We start from the raw sequence: 26863 nt of genomic DNA on the forward strand, positions 1-26863 counted from the left end.
GTGTGTGTGTGTGTTGGAACAAGCACCGTGTGTGTGTGTTGTAACAAACACCGTGTGTGTTGGAACAAACACCGTGTGTGTGTTGGAACAAGAACCGTGTGTGTGTTGTAACAACCACCGTGTGTGTGTGTTGTAACAAGCACCGTGTGTGTGTTGTAACAAGCACCGTGTGTGTGTGTTGTAACAACCACCGTGTGTGTGTGTGTTGGAACAAGAACCGTGTGTGTGTGTTGGAACAAACACCGTGTGTGTGTGTTGGAACAAGAACCGTGTGTGTGTGTTGGAACAAACACCGTGTGTGTGTGCGTTGTAACAAACACCTTGTGTGTGTGTGTTGTAACAAACACCTTGTGTGTGTGTGTTGTAACAAACACCTTGTGTGTGTGTGTTGTAACAAACACCTTGTGTGTGTGTGTTGGAACAAACACCGTGTGTGTGTGTTGTAACAACCATCGTGTGTGTGTGTTGTAACAAGCACCGTGTGTGTGTGTTGGAACAAGAACCGTGTGTGTGTTGTAACAACCACCGTGTGTGTGTTGGAACAAGCACCGCGTGTGTGTGTTGGAACAAGAACCGTGTGTGTGTTGTAACAACCACCGTGTGTGTGTTGTAACAACCACCGTGTGTGTGTTGTAACAACCACCGTGTGTGTGTTGTAACAAGCACCGTGTGTGTGTTGGAACAAGCACCGTGTGTGTGTGTTGTAACAAGCACCGTGTGTGTGTTGGAACAAGCACCGCGTGTGTGTGTTGTAACAACCACCGTGTGTGTGTTGTAACAAGCACCGCGTGTAGCTTCAGCGTGCAATCCACCCTGCCGCCGACTGCACAGCCACCCAACCAATCGGGCCTCCTCACCGCTAACACCCCAACCCATGATGCCTTGGCCAATTGACCACCGCTGTAGTCTTATCGCAAACCAAAAATCGACAAATCACCAAAAGTTAAATTGCAAAAAGACATTCCTTTATTGAACCACAGCGCCCTTTGGACAACGCCCGTGCAACTTGTCAGCAGGCCTGACCCGCCGCCCCCCCAGGAACGCGATTTCGCTTGGACAGCACCCCCCAGGCACAAGGTCGCGGACGTCCCATTACATTTCGCCACAGACCAGCACAGCCGCCACGTACCCCCTTGGGGAGTGGGATACGTTTAGATGTTTCCACACGCACACACGAAGCTTTTCACAAACGCCGGTGCGTGTGTGTGGGGTGGTTAATCTTCGCCCTCACCCCCCCCCCCGGCTCGCTCGCAAAGCACAGCCAAGGATGTCTGTGCTTGCAGTAACCAACCAACCCTTCGAGTGCCACGGTGGCTAGGAGATGTTAGCTACCTCGCCTGGTACGCAGGTCGTGGGTTCTACCCCGACCCCTGACACCTGCTACTGCTGTGTATTTGGAGTTTGCGTGTCTCTCCCTCCCCTTCCGTCCCGTGGATTTTTCCCCGGCTTTCTCCCCTCCAAATTGAGCAACGCGCCCTTTAGACAACGTGGCTGCTGCCACTTGTCCACGCGATGAGGGGACAACCTTTCGTTGAGCTGCCGTTTTTGCGATGGACAGGTCGCTTCTGAAAAAAAATAGCCGGCTGGGAGGAAGGAGGGGAGGGGGGAGCCTTCTACACCGGGTAACGTTAAAACATATTCTTGGTTCTTTCGGTAAAGTCACGTAGAAGGAAAACAAAATAATAAAAATATAAAACAATTTTATTGTTTTATATTTGTATTATTTTATTGTTTCCCTTCCACGCCTTCCACACCGGGTAACGTTAAAACATATTCTTGGTTCTTTCGGTAAAGTCACGTAGAAGTGAAACAATAAAAATATTAAACAATTTTTTTTATATTTTTATCATTTTGTTTTACCTTCTACGTGACTTGAACACGAATCCCTGGCAGTCACGAAAGCTTCAAATCGAAACGTTAAAACAGTTTCGTTTGAACCTTGATTCTGCGTGTGAAGTCAAGTCGCGTAGCGGGCAGGACAAAAATAAAACTAATCTCGACGTTTCGGGCGCAACACGGCGCCAAGCGGTGCCGTCGTGCCGACTCCGCCCGTTAACGTCGCTAGCCCCAGGCCACTTCTTCACGACCCTTGGGGCCTACACCCATTTCAAAACCTTTCAACAACAAAAACAACAACAACTCAGCCTCGGCAACAGACGGCCGTCGCTTGTTGCGTTGCGAGCGCGAATAAAACGTCGCGATTTATTTTATTTCCTAACTCCGTCACCGACTTTGGCGGCGGCGACTGTGGGATTGTAAGAAGGTACCGCTAGGAGGAGCGGCGGCGACTGGGGGATTGTAAGAAGGTACCGCTAGGAGGAGCGACTGTGGGATTGTAAGAAGGTACCGTGAGGAGGAGCGACTGAGGGATTGTAAGAAGGTACCGTGAGGAGGAGCGACTGAAGGATTGTAAGAAGGTACCGCGAGGAGGAGCGACTGTGGGATTGTAAGAAGGTACCGCTAGGAGGAGCGGTGACTGGGATTGTAAGAAGGTACCGCTAGGAGGAGCGGCGACTGTGGGATTGTAAGAAGGTACCGCTAGGAGGAGCGGCGACTGGGATTGTAAGAAGGTACCGCTAGGAGGAGCGGCAGCGACTGGGGGATTGTAAGAAGGTACCGCTAGGAGGAGCGACTGTGGGATTGTAAGAAGGTACCGTGAGGAGCGACTGAGGGATTGTAAGAAGGTACCGTGAGGAGGAGCGACTGAGGGATTGTAAGAAGGTACCGCGAGGAGGAGCGACTGTGGGATTGTAAGAAGGTACCGCTAGGAGGAGCGGTGACTGGGATTGTAAGAAGGTACCGCTAGGAGGAACGGCGGCGACTGGGATTGTAAGAAGGTACCGCTAGGAGGAGCGGCGACTGTGGGATTGTAAGAAGGTACCGCTAGGAGGAGCGGCGACTGGGATTGTAAGAAGGTACCGCTAGGAGGAGCGGCGGCGACTGGGGGATTGTAAGAAGGTACCGCTAGGAGGAGCGACTGTGGGATTGTAAGAAGGTACCGTGAGGAGGAGCGACTGAGGGATTGTAAGAAGGTACCGTGAGGAGGAGCGACTGAGGGATTGTAAGAAGGTACCGCGAGGAGGAGCGACTGTGGGATTGTAAGAAGGTACCGCTAGGAGGAGCGGTGACTGGGATTGTAAGAAGGTACCGCTAGGAGGAACGGCGGTGACTGTGGGATTGTAAGAAGGTACCGCTAGGAGGAGCGGCGACTGTGGGATTGTAAGAAGGTACCGCTAGGAGGAGCGGCGACTGTGGGATTGTAAGAAGGTACCGCTAGGAGGAGCGGTGACTGCGGGATTGTAAGAAGGTACCGCTAGGAGCGGTGACTCAGGGATTGTAAGAAGGTACCACTAGGAGGAGCGGTGACTGAGGGATTGTAAGAAAGTACCGCTAGGAGGAGCGGCGGCGACTGGGATTGTAAGAAGGTACCGTGAGGAGGAGCGGCGGTGACTGGGATTGTAAGAAGGTACCGCTAGGAGGAGCGGCGGCGACTGTGGGATTGTAAGAAGGTACCGCTAGGAGGAGCGGCGGCGACTGAGGGATTGTAAGAAGGTACCGCTAGGAGGAGCGGCGGCGACTGTGGGATTGTAAGAAGGTACCGCTAGGAGCGGCGGCGACTGGGGGATTGTAAGAAGGTACCGCTAGTAGGAGCGGCGGCGACTGGGGGATTGTAAGAAGGTACCGTGAGGAGGAGCGGCGACTGAGGGATTGTAAGAAGGTACCGCTAAGAGGAGCGGCGGCGACTGCGGGATTGTAAGAAGGTACCGCTAGGAGGAGCGGCGGCGACTGCGGGATTGTAAGAAGGTACCGCTAGGAGGAGGGGTGACTGTGGGATTGTAAGAAGGTACCGCTAGGAGCGGTGACTGAGGGATTGTAAGAAGGTACCGCTAGGAGGAGCAGCGACTGAGGGATTGTAAGAAGGTACCGCTAGGAGGAGGGGTGACTGTGGGATTGTAAGGTACCGCTAGGAGGAGCAGCGACTGAGGGATTGTAAGAAGGTACCGCTAGGAGGAGCGGCGGCGACTGTGGGATTGTAAGAAGGTACCGCGAGAAGGAGCGGCGACTGAGGGATTGTAAGAAGGTACCGCGAGGAGGGGCGACGACTGGGGGATTGTAAGAAGGTACCGCTAGGAGGAGCGGCGGCGACTGTGGGATTGTAAGAAGGTACCGCGAGGAGGAGGGGCGACGACTGGGGGATTGTAAGAAGGTACCGCTAGGAGGAGCGGCGGCGACTGTGGGATTGTAACAAGGTACCGCGAGGAGGAACGGCGACTGTGGGATTGTAAGAAGGTACCGCTAGGAGGAGCGGCGGCGACTGTGGGATTGTAAGAAGGTACCGCGAGGAGGAGGGGCGACGACTGGGGGATTGTAAGAAGGTACCGCTAGGAGGAGCGGCGGCGACTGTGGGATTGTAACAAGGTACCGCGAGGAGGAACGGCGGTGACTGAGGGATTGTAAGAAGGTACCGTGAGGAGGAGGGGCGGCGACTGAGGGATTGTAAGAAGGTACCGCTAGGAGGAGCGGCGGCGGCTGTGGGATTGTAAGAAGGTACCGCTAGGAGGAGCAGCGACTGAGGGATTGTAAGAAGGTACCGCTAGGAGCAGCAGCGACTGAGGGATTGTAAGAAGGTACCGCTAGGAGCGGCGGCGACTGCGGGATTGTAAGAAGGTACCGCTAGGAGGAGGGGCGGCGACTGAGGGATTGTAAGAAGGTACCGCTAGGAGGAGCGGTGACTGTGGGATTGCAAGAAGGTACCGCGAGGAGCGGCAGCGACTGAGGGATTGTAAGAAGGTACCGCTAGGAGGAGCGGCGACTGAGGGATTGTAAGAAGGTACCGCTAGGAGGAGGGGCGGCGACTGAGGGATTGTAGGAAGGTACCGCTAGGAGGAGCGGCGACTGTGGGATTGTAAGAAGGTACCGCTAGGAGCGGCGGCGACTGTGGGATTGTAAGAAGGTACCGCTAGGAGCAGCGACTGAGGGATTGTAAGAAGGTACCGCTAGGAGGAGCGGCGACTGTGGGATTGTAAGAAGGTACCGCTAGGAGGAGCGGCGGTGACTGGGATTGTAAGAAGGTACCGCTAGGAGGAGCAGCGACTGAGGGATTGTAAGAAGGTACCGCTAGGAGCAGCAGCGACTGAGGGATTTGTAAGAAGGTACCGCTAGGAGGAGCGGCGGCGACTGTGGGATTGTAAGAAGGTACCGCTAGGAGGAGCGGCGGCGACTGTGGGATTGTAAGAAGGTACCGCTAGGAGGAGCGGCGGCGACTGTGGGATTGTAAGAAGGTACCGCTAGGAGGAGCGGCGGCGACTGGGGGATTGTAAGAAGGTACCGCTAGGAGCGGCGACTGCGGGATTGTAAGAAGGTACCGCTAGGAGGAGCGGCGGCGACTGAGGGATTGTAAGAAGGTACCGCTAGGAGGAACGGCGGCGACTGAGGGATTGTAAGAAGGTACCGCTAGGAGGAGCGGCGACTGTGGGATTGTAAGAAGGTACCGCTAGGAGCGGCGGCGACTGTGGGATTGTAAGAAGGTACCGCTAGGAGCAGCGACTGAGGGATTGTAAGAAGGTACCGCTAGGAGGAGCGGCGACTGTGGGATTGTTAGAAGGTACCGCTAGGAGCGGCGGCGACTGCGGGATTGTAAGAAAGTACCGCTAGGAGGAGCGGCGACTGTGGGATTGTAAGAAGGTACCGCTAGGAGGAGCGGCGGCGACTGTGGGATTGTAAGAAGGTACCGCTAGGAGGAGCGGCGGCGACTGTGGGATTGTAAGAAGGTACCGCTAGGAGGAGCGGCGGCGACTGTGGGATTGTAAGAAGGTACCGCTAGGAGGAGCGGCGGCGACTGTGGGATTGTAAGAAGGTACCGCTAGGAGCAGCGACTGAGGGATTGTAAGAAGGTACCGCTAGGAGGAGCGGCGGCGACTGAGGGATTGTAAGAAGGTACCGCTAGGAGGAACGGCGGCGACTGAGGGATTGTAAGAAGGTACCGCTAGGAGGAGGAGCGGCGCCCGAATCAGTTGCACGTATCCCCGCCTCTCGCTTCCGTCAACCAGCAGGGCTTGGGGGGGTGTGGGGGTGGTGGGAGATATTGCACCGCCGCCCCAAGCCGCCGGGTTCCACCGTGTAAAAGTCTCTCTCCTCTCGAGAGTTTAAAAAAAGCGTTCCGCCTTACGCGGTCGCGTCGCAAGGAATCGGGAAAATAAATAGCGGCGGCGGCGGCGCGAAGTGACACGGCGTGGACAAAAATCGCTTCGGCAACCCCTCCGTTAAGACAACAACAAAATAGAGTTAAGATGAACAGCCCGCGTTTAAACACAAAAAACACAAGCGAGATTTTTTTTGGAAACTAAAATCCGGGGCAAACATGCAACACGTGTGTGCGTGCACACGTGTGTGTGTGTGTGCGTGTGTGCGGTGAACGTCTTTCGTGCCGTACGTAGTCAACCGTGATAAAATCGGAGGTGCGTGGGGACACGGAGACACGGAGGGGACACGAGACAGACGACAGGAGACACGGAGGGGGCATTAGACAGACAACAGGAGACAATGAGAGGACAGACAGACAGGAGACAATGAGAGGACAGACAGACAGGAGACAATGAGGAGACATTAGACAGACAGGAGACAATGAGGGGACATTAGACAGACTACAGGAGACAATGAGAGGACAGACAGGAGACAATGAGGAGACATTAGACAGACAGGAGACAATGAGGGGACATTAGACAGACTACAGGAGACAATGAGAGGACAGACAGGAGACAATGAGGGGACATTAGACAGGCGACAGGAGACAATGAGGGGACATTAGACAGACTACAGGAGACAATGAGAGGACAGACAGGAGACAATGAGGAGACATTAGACAGACAGGAGACAATGAGGGGACATTAGACAGACTACAGGAGACAATGAGAGGACAGACAGGAGACAATGAGGGGACATTAGACAGACTACAGGAGACAATGAGGGGACATTAGACAGACTACAGGAGACAACGAGGGGACATTAGACAGACAGGAGACAATGAGGGGACATTAGACAGACAGGAGACACGGGGGGGGGAGGGGGAAACGCATTTCACAAATCGCAGAGAGACTGCTGTCGAATGCAAAAAAATAATGTTTTTGTTCGATCTACTCAACTCTACGTACACGCACCAACTAAACAAAACCACAAAACCCCCACGCACATGGGGCCAGAAATACCACGCAGGGCTTTCCCCCCCCCCCTCTCCAGCCCGCGACAGTGGGCCAGACCCCCTACCCAAGTGCACTGTGGGTGTAGGTTGCACGGCATTGTGGGGACGATTGTCTTGGGGCGGGAGGGGGGCGGGGGGCGATGGGGTGAGGGAGGGAATGGTGGTGGGGGGGGGGGGATGGGGGGAGATGCCGAAATATCCCAGTGGGCTCCTGGGCAAGAGATGGAGATTCAATCTGTGAAGGTAAAAGGGACTCCTCCCGGTAGGAGCTTGCCGGCCGCAGCCGCCGCCGGCGGCGTTGGATCGGCGCTTCACCGCCGCCGGCGGCGAGGGATCGGCGCTTCACCGCCACTGGGGAATGAGCTGGGGGTGGGGGTGGGGGGAGTGCCAACACTTCACCCCACCACACACACACACGACCTGCTGGCGGTTCGGCTGTGGGTGTTATTGTTACTGCCGGGTGGGTCAGAGGTCGGAGCGATTTTGAGGGGGTGAGGGAATGGGAGAGGGGGGGAAGGGGGAGTCCCAACGCTTTAGCCCACCACAACACACACACACAGAAGACCCCGCGCGGTTCGACTAGCTGTGGGCACGTCACTGTTACTGCGGGGTCAGAGGAATGACATTTTCAGGAACTCTCCTCGCCCCCGCAACCCCCACACTCCCACCACCAATCCCCAGAGCCGCCAAATGCCCGAAGAAGTTCTCCGTCTTTCCCCAGGAGACGCTGACACCTGTGTGTGTGTGTGTGTGGGAGGGGGTCCAACGCAAGCGGTTTGATCAGAGCTCATCGGGCGACTTGCGGCTCGCGTCCTCCGCGGCTTGCCGTGCCTCCGACCCCTCGGCCGCCGCCCCCGCCGGTTCGTCCGCGTTGCCGCTCGTCGGCCGTTCCTCCTCCTGCTGCTGCTGCTGCTGCTGCTGCTGTCGCTTCTTCTTCTTCTTCTTGCCCTGCGATTTGGAGGCGGAGCCGGCGCCGGCGTCGTCGCCTTTGCGCTCGGTCCACTCCTCCGAGAGGCACGCTGGTTGACGGGATACACGCGGAGCGTTGTTAAGAGAGGGCGGGCGGGCGAGCGCACGCGCTGGCAAGGCCGTGCGTCGACGAGGGAGCGTTTGGTGGCGTGCGTGCGAGTAGCATGGCCGGGTGCCCGAGCGAGTCGGTACTGCACGGGGGTGGTAATGGGCGAGCGTAGCGGGTCGGCACTCCCGCGCCCCGAACCAGGCGCGGCACGAGTTCGAGTCCCGCTCGCGGCCGACACCGGTGACGATTGTCCCGAGTCGTGGTCCGGGGCCTCCCCTAGGTCGACTCGGCCTCAACCGAGTATCCTGGTGCGTTGTCTGAACATCGCTACTCGAGAGAGACAAAGCCGGCTTGGGTGCGGTGTTGGCCACCCGCTTTCACGGGTGCTGCTCGCTAACAGCACCTCGCCCAAACAGTCTGCTAAGGCTGCACACGGGGGGACATTTGTCTTTTTGCGAGTTCGCGAGGGAGGGTGCGAGTCGTAGGGCGAGTGAATTAGCGAGTCGAGTAGAAGCCAGTCGGTAGTGTGTGTGTGTAGCAGGGTGGCGAAACAACCCCCTACCTCCTCGCGGTGCCGGATGGGCAACGTTGCCGTGGAAAGTGCCAATTCCGATCGGCCTTTCCCCCCCGAGGGCGTTTGTAGCTACCACAGCGGCTAAATGGGGGCTCCCATTCCCTGTACACCTTGGGGTGCGACAGGGATGTCCTCTGGCTCCCACATTATTTAACATCTTTTTTGACCGCGTAGTTCGTGACGCCTTCAATAGCTGTACCGGAGGAATTTCCATTTGGTACAGTTACAGTGGGAGGCTGATCGATGCCCGGGTGCGGTCAAGGGATGGCTCCCTATTGCTCAACCACGTTATGTATGCCGATGATCTGGTAATTGCTGCTCACTCGGAGGAGGAGTTGGAGGCGCTGCTGCTGAACCTGGAGCTTGCCACCAAGAGGTGGGGCCTTACCATCAGCCCCACCAAAACTAAGCACCTGCCTGGGTATTTTGTACCATCGGACACTCCACCCCCACAACTCCCAGTTGGTGATATAGGGCAGTTGTGGAGAGCGTGGAGAGTTTCCCATACCTTGGCAGTGTGCTCATGACCGGCTCCGGTTTAGCAGCACAGGTCTCACTCCAAATCAGTCGAGCGGCATTATCTTTCTATCGGATGCGTAACGCTGTGTGGAAGCTACCTGGTCTATCACTCCACATGAAGCTTCAGGTCTTGTCGGCCACGGTCATTCCTTCACTTCTCTACGCTTGCGAAACGTGGACCCCCCTAATGGAGCATCTTCGCCGGTTAGAAACATTTAGGCTGGCCTGCCTACAATCCATCCTGGGTTTAACCAAGCTGGATTGTGCGAGGAGCTCACAAATCCTTGAAAGATCTGGGCACGGTCCCATCGGTGAGCTCCTCCAGCAGGCAAGGCTGTGTTGGCTGGGTCATGTAGCCCGCATGCCCAGCCACCGCATGCCTAAACAGCTTTTGTTCGGCCGGATCGATGGGGCTAAACGAGCGCGGCACAGGCTAGAGAAGAGATGGAGTGATGTGGTACAGGAGGACGTGGAGCTGAGTGGACTTTCCAATGACTGGTACCAGCAGTGTCAAGATCAGCCTCTGTGGAGGAGGCTCGTGAAGAACGCTGCTACTGGGCAGTTGGAGGCAGTCGCCCTCCAACAGCAATGGAGGGCGGAGGAGCAACGCTCACAACGAGCGGAGCGCTGGGTGGCTAAAGCACAGCAGGTTGGCACAGTAGGGGGCACAGGTGGTGCATCAGCCACTCATCTCGGTCGTCTCAGTCAGTCGACCCATGGCACCTGGGTCTGCCCCGTGACCTCCCAGCGGGCGTTCGACACTTCACGTGGCCTCAAGGTGCACATGGCCTGGCACAAGCGTTGTGGTGACGTCACCGCCACTTAGTGGCGAATGGCGATTGTTGTGAGAGTAGACGCCAGTTGATACTGTGTGTGTGTGTAGCAGTGTGAGTGAGAGTAGAAGCCAGTTGATACTGTGTGTGTGAGTAGCAGTGTGAGTGAGAGTAGAAGCCAGTTGATACTGTGTGTGTGTGTAACAGTGTGAGTGAGAGTAGAAGCCAGTTGATACTGTGTGTGAGTAGCAGTGTGAGTGAGAGTAGAAGCCAGTTGATACTGTGTGTGTGTGAGTAGCAGTGCGTGTGAGAGTAGAAGCCAGTTGATACTGTGTGTGTGAGTAACAGTGCGAGTGAGGGTACAAGCCAGTTGATACTGTGTGTGTGTGTGAGTAGCAGTGTGAGTGAGAGTAGAAGCCAGTTGATACTGTGTGTGTCTGTAAGTAGCAGTGAGAGTGAGAGTACAAGCCAGTTGATACTGTGTGTGTGTGTGTGTAGCAGTGTGAGTGAGAGTAGAAGCCAGTTGAGACTGTGTGTGTGTGAGTAGCAGTGTGAGTGAGAGTAGAAGCCAGTTGATACTGTGTGTGTGTGAGTAGCAGTGTGAGTGAGAGTAGAAGCCAGTTGATACTGTGTGTGTCTGTAAGTAGCAGTGAGAGTGAGAGTACAAGCCAGTTGATACTGTGTGTGTGTGTAGCAGTGTGAGTGAGGGTACAAGCCAGTTGATACTGTGTGTGTGTGTGTAGCAGTGTGAGTGAGAGTAGAAGCCAGTTGATACTGTGTGTGTGTGTAGCAGTGTGAGTGAGAGTACAAGCCAGTTGATACTGTGTGTGTGTGTAGCAGTGTGAGTGAGAGTAGAAGCCAGTTGATATTGTGTGTGTGTGTGAGTAGCAGTGCGAGTGAGAGTAGAAGCCAGTTGATACTGTGTGTGGTGTGTGAGTAGCAGTGTGTGTGAGAGTAGAAGCCAGTTGATACTGTGTGTGAGTAGCAGTGCGAGTGAGAGTAGAAGCCAGTTGATACTGTGTGTGAGTAGCAGTGCGAGTGAGAGTACAAGCCAGTTGCGTTGCTACCTTTATCCTGGCCACGCAGGATGTGCTTCTCACACAGGAACACCTTGAGGTCTTCCTGCTGGTGGTGCCAGTACCAATCCTCGATCACCTCCTCGTATTCGCCCATCATCATGTCGCACTGAGCACGCGCGCGCGGGGGACATTGGGTCAGACGGCAAGGAGACACGCGTGGGGGGGACACGCCGAGGGACAAAGTCCGCGTGAGGTTGGACAAGAGTTGAGAGAAACTAAAACTACATTTTTTATTTCATGGAGGTGCCAGGTTCCCGCGGCGCTACGAAGCTCAGAAGGGACCTCGCCATCACAAATGGTAGCCCCCACCAAGTGGATAATCACCACTCTCATCCATTTCGGCTCCGGAGAGCGCCGTTTCAGTCACGTGCAAATCTAAACACACGTGGATGCTACATGGAGGGAAAAACGCCTGTGTCTGTACGTAGTGAGGAGACGGTGTAGAACCTGTGTCTGTACGTAGTGAAGAGTTGGTGTAGAACCTGTGTCTGTACGTAGTGAGGAGTTGGTATTGAACCTGTGTCTGTACGTAGTGAGGAGACGGTGTAGAACCTGTGTCTGTACGTAGTGAGGAGTTGGTATTGAACCTGCGTCTGTACGTAGTGAGGAGACGGTGTAGAACCTGTGTCTGTACGTAGCGAGGAGATGGTGTAGAACCTGTGTCTGTACGTAGTGAGGAGTTGGTATTGAACCTGTGTCTGTACGTAGTGAGGAGACGGTGTAGAACCTGTGTCTGTACATAGTGAGGAGTTGGTATTGAACCTGTGTCTGTACGTAGTGAGGAGTTGGTGTAGAACCTGTGTCTGTACCTAGTGAGGAGTTGGTATTGAACCTGTGTCTGTACGTAGTGAGGAGTCGGTATTGAACCTGTGTCTGTACGTAGTGAGGAGTTGGTATTGAACCTGTTTCTATACGTAGTGAGGAGTTGGTATTGAACCTGTGTCTGTACCTAGTGAGGAGTTGGTATTGAACCTGTGTCTGTACGTAGTGAGGAGTTGGTGTAGAACCTGTGTCTGTACGTAGTGAGGAGTTGGTATTGAACCTGCGTCTGTACGTAGTGAGGAGTTGGTGTAGAACCTGTGTCTGTACCTAGTGAGGAGTTGGTATTGAACCTGTTTCTATACGTAGTGAGGAGTTGGTATTGAACCTGTGTCTGTACGTAGTCAGGAGACGGTGTGGAACCTGCGTCTGTACGTAGTGAGGAGTTGGTATTGAACCTGTGTCTGTACGTAGTGAGGAGTCGGTATTGAACCTGTGTCTGTACGTAGTGAGGAGTTGGTATTGAACCTGTTTCTATACGTAGTGAGGAGTTGGTATTGAACCTGTCTCTGTACGTAGTGAGGAGTTGGTATTGAACCTGTGTCTGTACGTAGCGAGGAGTTGGTATTGAACCTGTGTCTGTACGTAGTGAGGAGTTGGTATTGAACCTGTGTCTGTACGTAGTGAGGAGTTGGTATTGAACCTGTGTCTGTACGTAGTGAGGAGTCGGTATTGAACCTGTCTCTGTACGTAGTGAGGAGACGGTGTAGAACCTGTGTCTGTACGTAGTGAGGAGTTGGTATTGAACCTATGTCTGTACGTAGTGAGGAGTTGGTGTAGAACCTATGTCTGTACGTAGTGAGGAGACGATGTAGAACCTGTGTCTGTACGTAGTGAGGAGTTGGTATTGAACCTGTGTCTGTACGTAGTGAGGAGACGGTGTAGAACCTGTGTCTGTACGTAGTGAGGAGTTGGTATTGAACCTGTCTCTGTACGTAGTGAGGAGTTGGTATTGAACCTGTGTCTGTACGTAGTGAGGAGTCGGTATTGAACCTGTGTCTGTACGTAGTGAGGAGTTGGTGTAGAACCTGCGTCTGTACGTAGTGAGGAGTTGGTATTGAACCTGTGTCTGTACGTAGTGAGGAGTCGGTATTGAACCTGTGTCTGTACGTAGTGAGGAGTTGGTGTAGAACCTGCGTCTGTACGTAGTGAGGAGTTGGTATTGAACCTGTGTCTGTACGTAGTGAGGAGTCGGTATTGAACCTGTGTCTGTACGTAGTGAGACGGTGTAGAACCTGTGTCTGTACGTAGTGAGGAGTTGGTATTGAACCTGTGTCTGTACGTAGTGAGGAGTCGGTATTGAACCTGTGTCTGTACGTAGTGAGACGGTGTAGAACCTGTGTCTGTACGTAGTGAGGAGTTGGTGTAGAACCTGTGTCTGTACGTAGCGAGGAGTTGGTGTAGAACCTGTGTCTGTACGTAGTGAGGAGACGATGTAGAACCTGTGTCTGTACGTAGTGAGGAGTTGGTATTGAACCTGTGTCTGTACGTAGTGAGGAGTTGGTATTGAACCTGTGTCTGTACGTAGTGAGGAGTTGGTATTGAACCTGTTTCTGTACGTAGTGAGGAGTTGGTATTGAACCTGTTTCTGTACGTAGTGAGATTGTGTAGAACCTGTGTCTGTACGTAGTGAGATTGTGTAGAGCCTATGTCTGTATGTAGCGAGGAGACGGTGTAGAACCTGTGTCTGTACGTAGTGAGGAGTTGGTGTAGAACCTGTGTCTGTACGTAGTGAGGAGACGATGTAGAACCTGTGTCTGTACGTAGTGAGGAGTTGGTGTAGAACCTGTGTCTGTACGTAGTGAGACGGTGTGGAACCTGCGTCTGTACGTAGTGAGGAGTTGGTGTAGAACCTGTGTCTGTACGTAGTGAGGAGTCGGTATTGAACCTGTGTCTGTACGTAGTGAGGAGTTGGTATTGAACCTGTTTCTATACGTAGTGAGGAGTTGGTATTGAACCTGTGTCTGTACGTAGTGAGGAGACGGTGTAGAACCTGCGTCTCTACGTAGTGAGGAGTTGGTATTGAACCTGTGTCTGTACGTAGTGAGGAGTTGGTGTAGAACCTGTGTCTGTACGTAGTGAGGAGTTGGTATTGAACCTGTGTCTGTACGTAGTGAGGAGTTGGTGTAGAACCTGTGTCTGTACATAGTGAGACGGTGTAGAACCTGCGTCTGTACGTAGTGAGGAGTTGGTATTGAACCTATGTCTGTACGTAGTGAAGAGTTGGTATTGAACCTGCGTCTGTACGTAGTGAGGAGTTGGTATTGAACCTATGTCTGTACGTAGCGAGGAGTTGGTATTGAACCTGCGTCTGTACGTAGTGAGGAGTTGGTATTGAACCTATGTCTGTACGTAGTGAGGAGTTGGTATTGAACCTGTGTCTGTACGTAGTGAAGAGTTGGTATTGAACCTGTGTCTGTACGTAGTGAGGAGTTGGTATTGAACCTGTTTCTTCAGGTCGGCGACCTCTGCCGACGTCTCGTTCCACAGCTCGTAGGGGATGTCCATCACCACCTTCACCCCCTTGTGCACAAGTCCGTGCAGGGTCTGAAATGTCTCGCTCATGCCCTGCGAGCATCACCGGAATCGTCAGAAATCAGAATCTGTATTAACGCCGGTGGAGAGAATCCGATGAGCTGTAAAGCTTTTTTTATTTACTTACAGGATGCCCAGAATGGGTGCATGGGGGTTGATAGCTCGGCGATTCTCTACCTGACAAAATAAAAGCACGGTAAAACCTTGGGATTGCGAGCCACTATTCGTTCCGGAAACGTGTTTGTAATCCAAGGCACTCGTATATCAGCTGTGATCACGTGACGCTCGGTGAGACAAAGCGTACTACACGTTACACTGCTCGTATTGCAAGACCCTCGCTCGTTTATTAAATTAATATTTATTTAACAGGTCCCTGCAGGGTGGGCTGGTAGGAACATTGGAATGTTGCGCAATTGTATTTTTACACCCCAACAGCACGAGATTTCACTTCGTTAAAGTATTGAAAGGGGACGGACGGACGGACACATTAATCTATTGCAGGCTGGTACACTCAGCTTACAACTTCGTTCCTACCAGTAAAAATTTGCTCATCTTCCAACACATTCGCAGGCCAAGTTACTCGCAATCCACAATGGTTTTGCAGTAGTTTTTTAAACATATTTTTTTAACAGAGTGATCTGTGTGTGCTTACCCGTCCCTACACTTTGCACTCACGTCGCGTATTTTTTTTCTCGTATCATTTGGGTGTCACATTCTGACCCAGTGCCTCGAACGGACGTCAGCGAATAAAGACCTTCCACACGGCTCATCCGATTTCCTCCTCCAGCACGAATAAACATTCGGATTCATAGCGGCCGCGAGAAGGGCATCTTCCGCAAGTCCAGCGCGTGTGTGTGTGTGGGGGGATTTGTGAAAAACCTGTGAAATTTCCCCCAATTTTCTGTGACCGTTTCAAAATAGCATCAGAATTTGCACGCGTACCCGCAGGTGGAATCCGATGCGCTACCAAGCCTTTGAGTTTGTTTTTTTTCCTCACGGGACGCCCCAAGTATGGGGGGCACGGTGGTCAGAACGTTACGACGTACGATACAATAAACACGATTGCGAGGGCAAGTCACGAATAACCCCACCGAGCCGTTAGCTTATTCTTCACAAACGATAAGCCCAACCAAGTGGCTTAGCACGTGGAAAGTTAGAGCAGCCAGATTTCTAAATGCTGTTAAACCCGTGACGTTTCTTCTAAAATGCGGAGGGGAAAAACACCCGGGGGAATTCGGAGGAATAAAAAAGATCCACGCGATCACGGAGAGAGAGAGAGAGAGACAGACACACAAACTCCAAACACACAGCAGGCATCAGGGGATCTGTGGAGAGCCACAATCATCCAGAAGGCGATTACGATCGCCCTTGCTGTATCTATAACGGGGGAAGAGATGTCTTCCGGAAGATGACTGAACAACTAGCTTTAAAAAAAAGAAAAAAAAATCACATCTTCTTGTTGAAAGGTGCAGCGTGTTCTGCAGATGAAGATACAGGGGGCAGGGTGGATGAAAAGTCCAGCTTACACTCCTGACAATACGATGATTGTTTAACCCATTGGCCGTTTACTTGATTGCATGCTTGAGCGATGGGGGTTGTCTTAATTGACGAGTTCGATTGGCGTCATCTTCCTCGCCTTGTATGCAGGAGGTTGGGGCAGAGTAGCGGGGTTCAGGGGGCAGAGTAGCGGGGTTCAGGGGGCAGAGTAGCGGCGTTCAGGGGGCAGAGTAGCGGCGTTCAGAGGGCAGAGAAGCGGGGTTCAGGGGGCAGAGAAGCGGGGTTCAGGGGGCAGAGAAGCGGGGTTCAGGGGGCAGAGAAGCGGGGTTCAGGGGGCAGAGAAGCGGGGTTCAGGGGGCAGAGTAGCGGGGTTCAGGGGGCAGAGAAGCGGGGTTCAGGGGGCAGAGTAGCGGGGTTCAGGGGTCAGAGTAGCGGGGTTCAGGGGTCAGAGTAGCGGGGTTCAGGGGGCAAGAGTAGCGGGGTTCAGGGGGCAAGAGTAGCGGGGTTCAGGGGTCAAGAGTAGCGGGGTTCAGGGGTCAGAGTAGCGGGGTTCAGGGGTCAGAGTAGCGGGGTTCAGGGGTCAGAGTAGCGGGGTTCAGGGGTCAGAGTAGCGGGGTTCAGGGGGCAGAGTAGCGGGGCTCAGGGGTCAGAGTAGCGGGGCTCAGGGGTCAGAGTAGCGGGGCTCAGGGGTCAGAGTAGCGGGGCTCAGGGGTCAGAGTAGCGGGGTTCAGGGGTCAGAGTAGCGGGGTTCAGGGGTCAGAGTAGCGGGGTTCAGGGGTCAGAGTAGCGGGGTTCAGGGGTCAGAGTAGCGGGGTTCAGGGGTCAGAGTAGCGGGGTTCAGGGGTCAGAGTAGCGGGGTTCAGGGGTGAGAGTAGCGGGGTTCAGGGGGCAGAGTAGCGGGGTTCAGGGGTCAGAGTAGCGGGGTTCAGGGGTCAGAGTAGCGGGGTTCAGGGGTCAGAGTAGCGGGGTTCAGGGGTCAGAGTAGCGGGGTTCAGGGGTCAGAGTAGCGGGGTTCAGGGGTCAGAGTAGCGGGGTTCAGGGGGCAGAGTAGCGGGGTTCAGGGGTCAGAGAAGCGGGGTTCAGGGGTCAGAGTAGCGGGGTTCAGGGGTCAGAGTAGCGGGGTTCAGGGGTCAGAGTAGCGGGGTTCAGGGGTCAGAGTAGCGGGGTTCAGGGGTCAGAGTAGTGGGGTTCAGGGGTCAGAGTAGCGGGGTTCAGGGGTCAGAGAAGCGGGGTTCAGGGGTCAGAGTAGCGGGGTGCAGAGCAGCCGACGAGCCGCCCACCTTGGCAAACCGGTTGCTCCCGTCGCGCTCCTTGTGCACGTTGTACTCAAGCAAGCGGTTGCACACGTCCTCCGTCGCCTCAATTAAGCGCGTCTCCCTGGGCAGGAGAAAGACGCTCGCTCAGCGCCAACGCCGTACACGTCGCACTAAATATACGTGGACAAAGATCCCACCCCCCACTTCCCCCCATGTCACCTTTAACAGATTGGTTGGGGCAAGGGATGTTAGCCAGAGCCTACGAAGGCCGGTGCTGTGGCACACGAGGGGGGGGGGGGGGGAGGTCGGTGGCCAGCACCGGGCCCGGCCCCCTTTGTCTCCCCAGTGGCGACGTTTGCTACACACCGCAACCAGGTAACTCATTTGAGGCCGAGTCGACCTAGGGGAGGCCCAGGACCGGTTCAAGATAATTGGTCGCTGGTGTTGGCCGCTAGCGGCCACACGACCAAACCCACAAACTATGCAACAAAATGCAACATTTGCTACGTATGCACCACGCTGCATCTGCGTATACAGCGCTCTACAATTAATGCACCGGCTATGAAGGCCGGCACGGCACACAAGGTGGGGTGGGGTAGCCTTTTGTCTCAAGCAGTGGCGATGTTTACAAACGCACCACGGCACCAGGCACTCATTTGGGGCCGACTCGACCTAGGGGAGGCCCGGGACCAGTTCAGATAATCCGTCAGCGGTGTTGGTGGCCGTGAGCGGGAATCGAACTCGGGACGGCGGATTCGCAGCACAGCGCAGAAACCGCTACACTGCCGCTCCCCCACGTGGATGGCCACACAACTGCTGCCATTTGCCACCAAGTGGCGGTGAAGGCACCACGGTGGTGCTTGTGCCAGGCTACGTGCATGTCCTCTGGACAGTCCGGTCCCTTCACCTGATGAAGGCCACTTGTGTTGTGACCGAAACGTCGTGATTTTTTGTTTTATTTTTTTACCCACTACGTGACTTTACCGAATAGAACCAAAGAGTATGGATCCCAGTCACGAAAGCTTCAAATCTAGAAATGTCGACCGCCCGTTCGGCGGCATGTCACGGGGCAGACCCAGGTGCCGTAGATTGACTGACTGAGATGACTGGCCGAAGCACCATACACACGCACACACACACACAACAACAACCGCCATTCACCACTAAGTGGCGGTGACGTCACCACGACGCTTGTGCCAGGCCATGTGCACCCTGAGGCCACGCGAAGTGTCGAACGCCCGCGGGCAGGTCACGGGGCAGACCCAGCAGGTGCCACGGGTCGACTGACTGAGATGACTGGCTGATGCACCACCTGTGCCCCCTATTGTGCCAACCCGCTGTGCTTTAGCCACCCGGCGCTCTGCTCGTTGTTGTGAGCGTCGCTCCTCCGCCCTCCGTTGTTGTTGGAGGGCGACTGCCTCCAACTGCCCAGTAGCGTCATTCACGAGCCTCCTCCACAGAGGCCGATCTCGACACCGCTGGTACCAGTCATCGGCAAGTCCACTCAGCTCCACGTCATCCTGTACCACGTCACTCCATCTCTTCTCTAGCCCGTGCCGCGCCCGTTTAAGCCCCCTCGATCCGGCCGAACAAAAGCTGTTTCGGCATGCGTACACACACACACGCACGGTGCTTGCCACTCACGAGTGACGGTACTTGATCTTGTGCCGGGGCTTGTCCACGAAGCCGGACTGCGTCTCCAGGACGTCGTGAGACTTCCCCGTCTCCTCAAACGACTTGGTCAGCTCCACGGCGAGGAACTTGCACACTGGGGGGGGGGGGAGGGGGGAGTTAGCGCACGACACCTCCGATGAACACGGGTGGCTACGTACGGTGCGGAAGAAGTCCGGTCATCCCTCGCGGCAGCGGCAGCAGCGGCGGCGGCTTTTGCCTGGCGGTCGAACAAAGGCGGTGGTCACCGCATCGCACGGCGCTACCAGGTGCGCTCCTGCTGCCGTCTGGAACGCTCTTCTTTCCGATATTTAGGAAACCACTGGAGGACTTTTAAATCATCTCGATTGAAAACTCATTTTTATTCATAACTGCTGCTTTGTGTGTCTAGGTCGTTGTCCTTCCACGCCTCACCCCGTGCCTCCGATTAGCAAGGGTGGCCACGTACGGTGCGAAAGAAGTTCAGCACACACACACACATTTCAATCTCTACACCAGGGCCCGCGTCAACCACGCTACGCCACGCGTTGATCCGCGATTGGCCGAGTCTGACGTGCCAATTTCAGATTGGTTGACTCGCATGCCAATTTTTGATTGGCCCACCCTCGCGCGTACCGTTTTCCGATTGGCTCGTTTTCTGTCCTTGGCCATTTTATTATTAATCACCGCTTTTTTGCATGAATCGGTCGTCCTTGAAAAGGCAGAAACATTTTGTGGGGGAAGTTGGTGACTGTTCGAGCCTTACCGCAGGGCTTCCCTTTTTCTATAATGCTATCCGAAAAATCCGAAAATACATTTCTTTAATAATTATTGGCAAGAACGATAATTATTGGCGCTGCTATGGCAAGATGTTACCTCCTTCGCCTGGTATACAGGAAGTTGTGGGTTCAACCCAGACCCTGTATATTTGGAGTTTGAATGGTTCTCCGCGTGGCCGCGTGGATTTTTATCCGGGTCCTCCTCCAGTTTTTCCCCTCCACGTTTAGACCCAAAGTCACCCGTTCAGAGTATTTGGCTGCTATAAATTTCCACGTGATAAGCCACTCCCAAATATACAGCAGCAGGCATCATCAGGGTCGGAATCGAACACATGAACCTCCTGCACACCAGGTGTGGTAGTTAACATCTCCTAGCCACCGTGATGATGATGATGATGCGAGAGACACACAAACTCCAAATATACAGCAGCAGGCATCGTCGGGGTCGGGATCGAACCCACGACCTCCTGCGTACCAGGCGAGGCAGTCAACATCTCCTAGCCACCGTGATGATGATGAGAGACAAGCAGACTCCAAATATACAGCAGCAGGCATCGTCGGGGTCGGGATCGAACCCACGACCTCCTGCGTACCATGCGAGATGGTCAACATCTCCTAGCCACCGTGATGATGATGAGAGACACGCAGACTCCAAATATACAGCAGAAGGCATCGTTAGGGTCGGGATCGAACCCACGACCTCCGGCGTACCAGGCGAGGCAGTCAACATCTCCTAGTCACCGTGATGATGATGAGAGAGACACGCAGACTCCAAATATACAGCAGAAGGCATCGTTAGGGTCGGGATCGAACCCACGACCTCCGGCGTACCAGGCGAGGCAGTCAACATCTCCTAGCCACCGTGATGATGATGAGAGAGACACGCAGACTCCAAATATACAGCAGAAGGCATCGTTAGGGTCGGGATCGAACCCACGACATCCGGCGTACCAGGCGAGGCAGTCAACATCCCTGAGCCACCGTGGCGCCCCGCAACCCGCTCTCTACACACCAGCGGATTTCATCGCTCCATCTCCTCGGTGGACACAAACCTCAGACTCGTTCCACTCCGTTATTACCCCCGACTATCACAGCCATCGTCGTCCCTTCTATCGCTGTGACGCGTCTTGTCCAAGCAGCGCTTTACTTTGCAATATAAAAATAGTTTCTATATTTTTATTTTTTTAAGCGATTTGTGTTTTACCCTTCATGTACATTGCACTCCGATCGTGTTTTTGTATTGTTCTGTTGTTCTAACATTCTGACCCCGTGCCCCCTACTGGACATCCTGTGAAAAATATCTTCATAGCGCGTCGAGTGCCGCCTCCAGTATGAATACAAATTCAGATTCTATATTGTTTGAATGGTCACGGAAAAGTTGGGGAAAATTTACGGATTTCACAAAATCTCCCGATGTTTGCGATGGACCTCTTGCGTGAGACGCCCATCTCAAGGGTTTCTGACGTAGTGTCCGACGCGGCCATTATGAACCCAGAATATTTATTCATACAGGAGGAGGAATCCAATGAGCCACAAAGCTCGTTTTTTCACAGATGTCCAGTAAAGGGGCACAAGAGTCAGAATATTCTTGGTTCTTTCGGTAAAGTAACCACCACGTAGAAGGGAAACAATAAAATAATAAAAAAATATAAAACAATAAAATTCTCACGACGTTTCGACTGCAACACAAGCAATCATCGTCAGGTGTGAAAACCACAGCAAGAAAATTTGAAAAAAGTTTCTGTGGTTTTCACACCTGATGATGATTGCTTGTGTTGCAGTCGAAACGTCGTGAGAATTTTATTGTTTTATATTTTTACTATTTTATTGTTTCCTTTCTACGTGGTGGTGACTTTACCGAAAGAACCAGGAATACGAATCCCTGCAGTCACGAAAGCTTTAAATCAAAATCTGAGTCAGAATGTTACAACAAATAAAATCAAAATCACGACAGGAGTGGAAAGTATGGGATAAGCAAGCGAGAAAATCACTAAAAAATGCTAAAAAAACTCAACTATTTTATGTTACCAGGTAAAGCCCACCGATACAACCAAGCCAACTTGGTTTCAATTCCTTACACGTGGCGGACCATAAACTTTGGAATAACTTGGCGAAGACGTTTGGAATCGAAACTTAACCATTCTTGTCCGAGTTTAAAATCACCTTTGAGCATCAGATTTCCTTTCGCTGGTACATGCAATTGATCACTTTGCATTGTAGACTAAGTATATACAGAGTGTAAAACCTTGGATTGCGAGCATAATTCGTTCCGGAAACGTCATTTGTAATCCAAAGCACTCGTATATCAAAGCGCTCGTAGATCAGTTGTGATCACGTGATGCTCGGCAGTACAAAGCGTACACGTCCGCTGCTCGTATTGCAAGAACCTCGCTCGTTTATCAAATTAATATTTATTTACAAATTTTGCCCGTCTTCCAAAACACTCGCAGGCCAAGTTACTCGCAATCCAGGGTTTTACTGTGTATAAAAGTAAAATATGACGCGATATACTGACCCTGCTAAAATTTATATGCCGATTGTACCACGCTGATGTACGACCTTGCCATTCTGAACTTGACCATTAATAGTTTTTTTTATTATTATTATTTAGGTTTTTTTCTTTTTCTGTAAACAGGTTTATATTGTGTAACCAATCAAAACATACACAAGCTAGCCAGCACATTAATCTAGGCCTTGGAGGAGTGGTGCATTAGGTGGCGAGATGTTAACTACCTCGCCTGGTATACAGGAGGTCACGGGTTCAATCCCCACCCTGGTGCATGCTGTATATTTTGAGTTTCCGTATCTCTCTGTGTGTGGCCTTTTTCCCCTCCACATTTAGAATCAACGTGTGCCTGGAGCATTTGGCTGCTATACATTTCCACGTGATGATCAGCCGCTTCGTTGAGCTATCATTTGTGGCTAAGTGGCTTCTGGAAAAAGAGCTTCATAGCTCAAGTGGGCCTTAGCTGGTGAAGTAGAATTTTTTTTTTACAGTTTATAAAATGAGTGGCCATTATGAACCTCCAGACATCCAACCCCAGGGGTGCACAGCAAGCATTTCAGCAATGCTGAATCAGGGTCTCAAACACGGCCATTGTGAACACAATGGCACAGTCATCATGAACCTACTCGCATGACCCACACGAACAAGACTTGGTGATCATTACAAGCCTCCTGACAGTCATTATGAACCCACTCACATGACCCATATGAAGCAACATTGCCCTTATAAACCTACTGACAGCCATTATAAACCCATTAACATGTCTGATATGAACCAACATTGGCATTATAAACCCAGTAGCATAGCCATTATGCATCTTGTGCCATGGCCATTATGAATCCCCTAACATTGCAATTATGAACCCAGTGACATGACCATTATGAATCTATTATGAGACCTCCTTTGCCAGAAACAAGATATAGGAATAGGTTTTACCCTTTTAACTGGCACAAAAACTGACACCTTTATTCAAGGCATCATGTTTGCAATAACCACAACAAGCAGTCAAAATGCAAACAAAAAAGACAACTCTGATAAGGACAGCGCATATTATTATCAGAGTTGTCTTTTTTGTTTGCATTTTGACTGCTTGTGTTGTGGTTATTGCAAACATGATGCCTTGAATAAAGGTGTCAGTTTTTGTGCCAGTTAAAAGGGTAAAACCTATTCCTACATTATGAATCTACTCACATGTATGGTTATGAACCTACTGACATGTAGAACTTCTTTTGCACCATGTAGCAAACCATGCCAACCATGCTAACATGGTTAGCATGGTTGGAACAAATAAATCCAGAAAAAAACCCAGCAAAGTCTTCCAGAAAAAGCACCATCATGAACCTACTGGAATGGCCACGATTCATTGACATGGCCATTATAAACTCACTAACATGGCTATTATGAACCTACTGGAATGGCCACGATTTGTTGATATGGCCATTATAAACTCACTAACATGGCTATTATGAACCTACTGGAATGGCCACGATTCATTGACATGGCCATTATGAACCTACTGGAATGGCCATGATTTGTTGATATGGCCATTATAAACTCACTAACATGGCTATTATGAACCTACTAGAATGGCCACGATTCATTGACATGGCCATTATGAACCTACTGGAATGGCCATGATTTGTTGATATGGCCATTATCAACTCACTAACATGGCCATTATAAAAACTCACTAACATGACCATTATGAACCCACACGTACGTCAATTATGAAGCAAGTGACAATACGATTATGCATCTACTGACAAAGCCATTGCGATTCATTCACCAACATGACCATTGATGCACCGACTGAAATGTCCATTATTATAGCACGGCTGGCTACGCGCCGTGCGAAAGACGTTAAACAAATAACTATATACCCAGCGACATGGCCATTACGAACCTCACGGAACCTGGCAACATTACGAACCTCACGCAACCTGGCAACATTATGCACCGTACGGAACCTGTCAACATTACGAACCTTACGGAACCTTGCCTACATTATGCACCGTGCGGAACCTGGCAACATTATGAACCTTACGGAACCTGTCAACATTACGCACCGTACGGAACCTGGCAACATTATGCACCTTACGGAACCTGTCAACATTACGCACCTTACGGAACCTTGCAACATTATGAACCTTATGGAACCTGGCAACATTATGCACCGTGCGGAACCTGGCAACATTATGCACCTTACGGAACCTGCCAACATTATGCACCGTACGGAACCTGTCAACATTACGAACCTTACGGAACCTGGCAACATTACGCACCTTACGGAACCTGTCAACATTATGCACCGTACGGAACCCGTCAACATTATGCACCTTACGGAACCTGTCAACATTATGCACCTTACGGAACCTGTCAACATTACGCACCTTACGGAACCTGTCAACATTATGCACCTTACGGAACCTGTCAACATTATGCACCTTACGGAACTTGTCAACATTATGCACCTTACGGAACCTGTCAACATTATGCACCTTACGGAACCTGTCAACATTATGCACCTTACGGAACTCGTCAACATTATGCACCTTACGGAACCTGTCAACAGTATGCACCTTACGGAACCTGTCAACATTATGCACCTTACGGAACCTGTCAACATTATGCACCTTACGGAACCTGTCAACATTATGCACCTTACGGAACCTGTTAACATTACGCACCTTACGGAACCTGTTAACATTATGCACCTTAACGGAACCTTGCAACATTACGAACGTTGCAGAACTTGTCACATAAATAAAATAACGTCGTCGGCTCCTCGTCAATGCAGGACCCTACAGTACAGTCAGCACTAACATCGCGGCCCGCTGATGGGGTTTTTTTTGTCGTACCGATAAAAAAAACATGAAACACCTCCCCATTCACGTAATCATTATTTATACGTAATCATTTAACCACCGCAACAGACAGACAAACAACACCACCGCTCCTCCACATCCATACACACACACACGCACGTAATCGTTTAAATACCTCCATCATTGACTCACCCTCACACTTGTTAGGAAGCTTCACTGGTTCGTCGTCTTCGTCCAAGCGGTCGCCTCTGTCTCCCTTGCCGCGCGCCGCCTCGCACGCCAGCGCCCCCAGCAACGCCGCGACGAGCATCGCTCGCAGCATCTTCGATCTGTTTTTTTACTAATTAAAAAAAATTGCGAATGTTTAATTGTTTTAATATTTACCTCACAAGCCGCCGCCGCTGTTGCTGTTGCTGCTGCTGTTGACGTTCCTCTTGAAGCTTCTAAGAGGGACCCCCCCCATCCTTTTATAGTGACACCCACCACCCCCTCCTTCCTCGATCCTCTGCTGCCATTGGTCAGGAGGCGCGCACGTGACCCGGGCCCCGTCGCGCGTGCGCGCACGCCATTGGACGTCGTTTCGCGCGGGTGCGCGCGCCGACCGGAAACGCGGGGCGGTGTGTTGGGGGTGGGGGGGCATGGGGGGGCGGCGACCCCCTCCCCCCCCCCAAAAAAAGGGCGGGAGAATTTTGGTTGGGTGCGAAATTCAAAGAAGTCCACATCCGCCGGAAATGAAATGACACGTGGCCGTTTGGGGGGCGGGGTTTGGGGGGCGGGGGATTTGGGGGGAGGGGAGGGGGGTGGTGGGTATCTTAAACAAATCTGGGTTCCGAAAAAAATATATACAGCACCACAGATAGATTTGTTCACGAGGCAATTCAGATCTACAAACACAGACACAATTTCAACCGAGAAGATGGCTTCAAATGAGGCAACCATTGGAAAGATTGTTCTAAATCGAACCAAACGTTAAAGGAATATTTTTTTAATGGTACGGTTTGTTCATTCAATTAGTGGCATCCCAAACTCTCACGGTGGTGCTAATGTATTTTTGATGCTATTTGCGAGCTTGCACGGCTTTACATTGTTATGCTAATTATGCTTTTGTCAAGGCGTCGTTTCTGTTTTTCCCACTCACAGCTTTAAAGGAGGCGACCTGCGCTTGACTTTTCTTCACTCCAACGCTGTCCTCTGGACAGGTTGGACCCTTCACCTGATGAAGGCCACTTGTGTTGTGGTCGAAACGTCGTGATTTTTGTCGTACTATTTTTTTTACCTACGTGCCTTTACCGAATAGAACCAAAGAGTAAGTGCCACATCTGCTGCATTAGACTCTTTGAATCAAATTTACAATAGCCTTGATAATAAGCAGTACTGTGCCTGTCTTTTTCTTGACCTGTCCAAAGCTTTTGATACAGTAGACCACAACACCCTGCTTAGTAAATTAAGTTGCCTCGGTTTTTTCCGAAAACACAGCACAATGGTTAAAAAAATCACCTCTTTTCTCGCACCCAAACTGTATTCACGGATGGTTGGAGGTCAAACAGTGTTAAGATAACAAAAGGGGTTCCACAGGGTTTCATCCTCGGCCCCCTCTTGTTCTCTCTTTATGTCAATGACTTGGGCACTGACCTGGATCATTCCAGGGTAAATCTTTTTGCAGATGACACGATACTGATTACTGCTGGCCGCTCTCCGGATGACGTGATTGCTAAGCTCCAGGGTGATTTCAACAAACTACAACATCAGCTAGTTGCTCTTAAACTAGTCCTGAATACCTCCAAAACCAAGGTGCTATGCTTCTCACCGGGACTAAAGCAGGAAGTTATTTTTCC

At 52.0% G+C, this 26863-nt stretch overlaps 2 protein-coding genes across 2 annotated transcripts; both read right to left on the minus strand.

Annotated features, from left to right (window-relative positions):
* Positions 1 to 943: 943 nt before the first annotated feature.
* On the minus strand, positions 944 to 25476 carry LOC116957193 (protein canopy homolog 3-like). The gene is made up of 6 exons (XM_032979199.2): positions 25221 to 25476; positions 18913 to 19036; positions 17293 to 17389; positions 14426 to 14548; positions 11150 to 11267; positions 944 to 8217 (listed from the first exon to the last, which is right to left on the minus strand). Exons 1-6 carry the CDS (start codon positions 25348 to 25350, stop codon positions 7979 to 7981), a joined length of 831 nt encoding a protein of 276 aa, XP_032835090.2. The 5' UTR covers positions 25351 to 25476; the 3' UTR covers positions 944 to 7978.
* On the minus strand, positions 11279 to 14127 carry LOC116957169 (uncharacterized). The gene is made up of 3 exons (XM_076055236.1): positions 14091 to 14127; positions 13318 to 13422; positions 11279 to 13250 (listed from the first exon to the last, which is right to left on the minus strand). The coding sequence occupies exons 1-3, from the start codon at positions 14125 to 14127 to the stop codon at positions 12325 to 12327; spliced, it is 1068 nt and encodes a 355-aa protein (XP_075911351.1). The 3' UTR covers positions 11279 to 12324.
* Positions 25477 to 26863: the final 1387 nt, after the last annotated feature.

This window comes from Petromyzon marinus, chromosome 70 (assembly GCF_048934315.1).
Source record: "Petromyzon marinus isolate PM22_M1 ecotype Great Lakes invasive population chromosome 70, UKy_Petmar_22M1.pri1.0, whole genome shotgun sequence".
Lineage (NCBI taxonomy): Eukaryota > Metazoa > Chordata > Hyperoartia > Petromyzontiformes > Petromyzontidae > Petromyzon > Petromyzon marinus.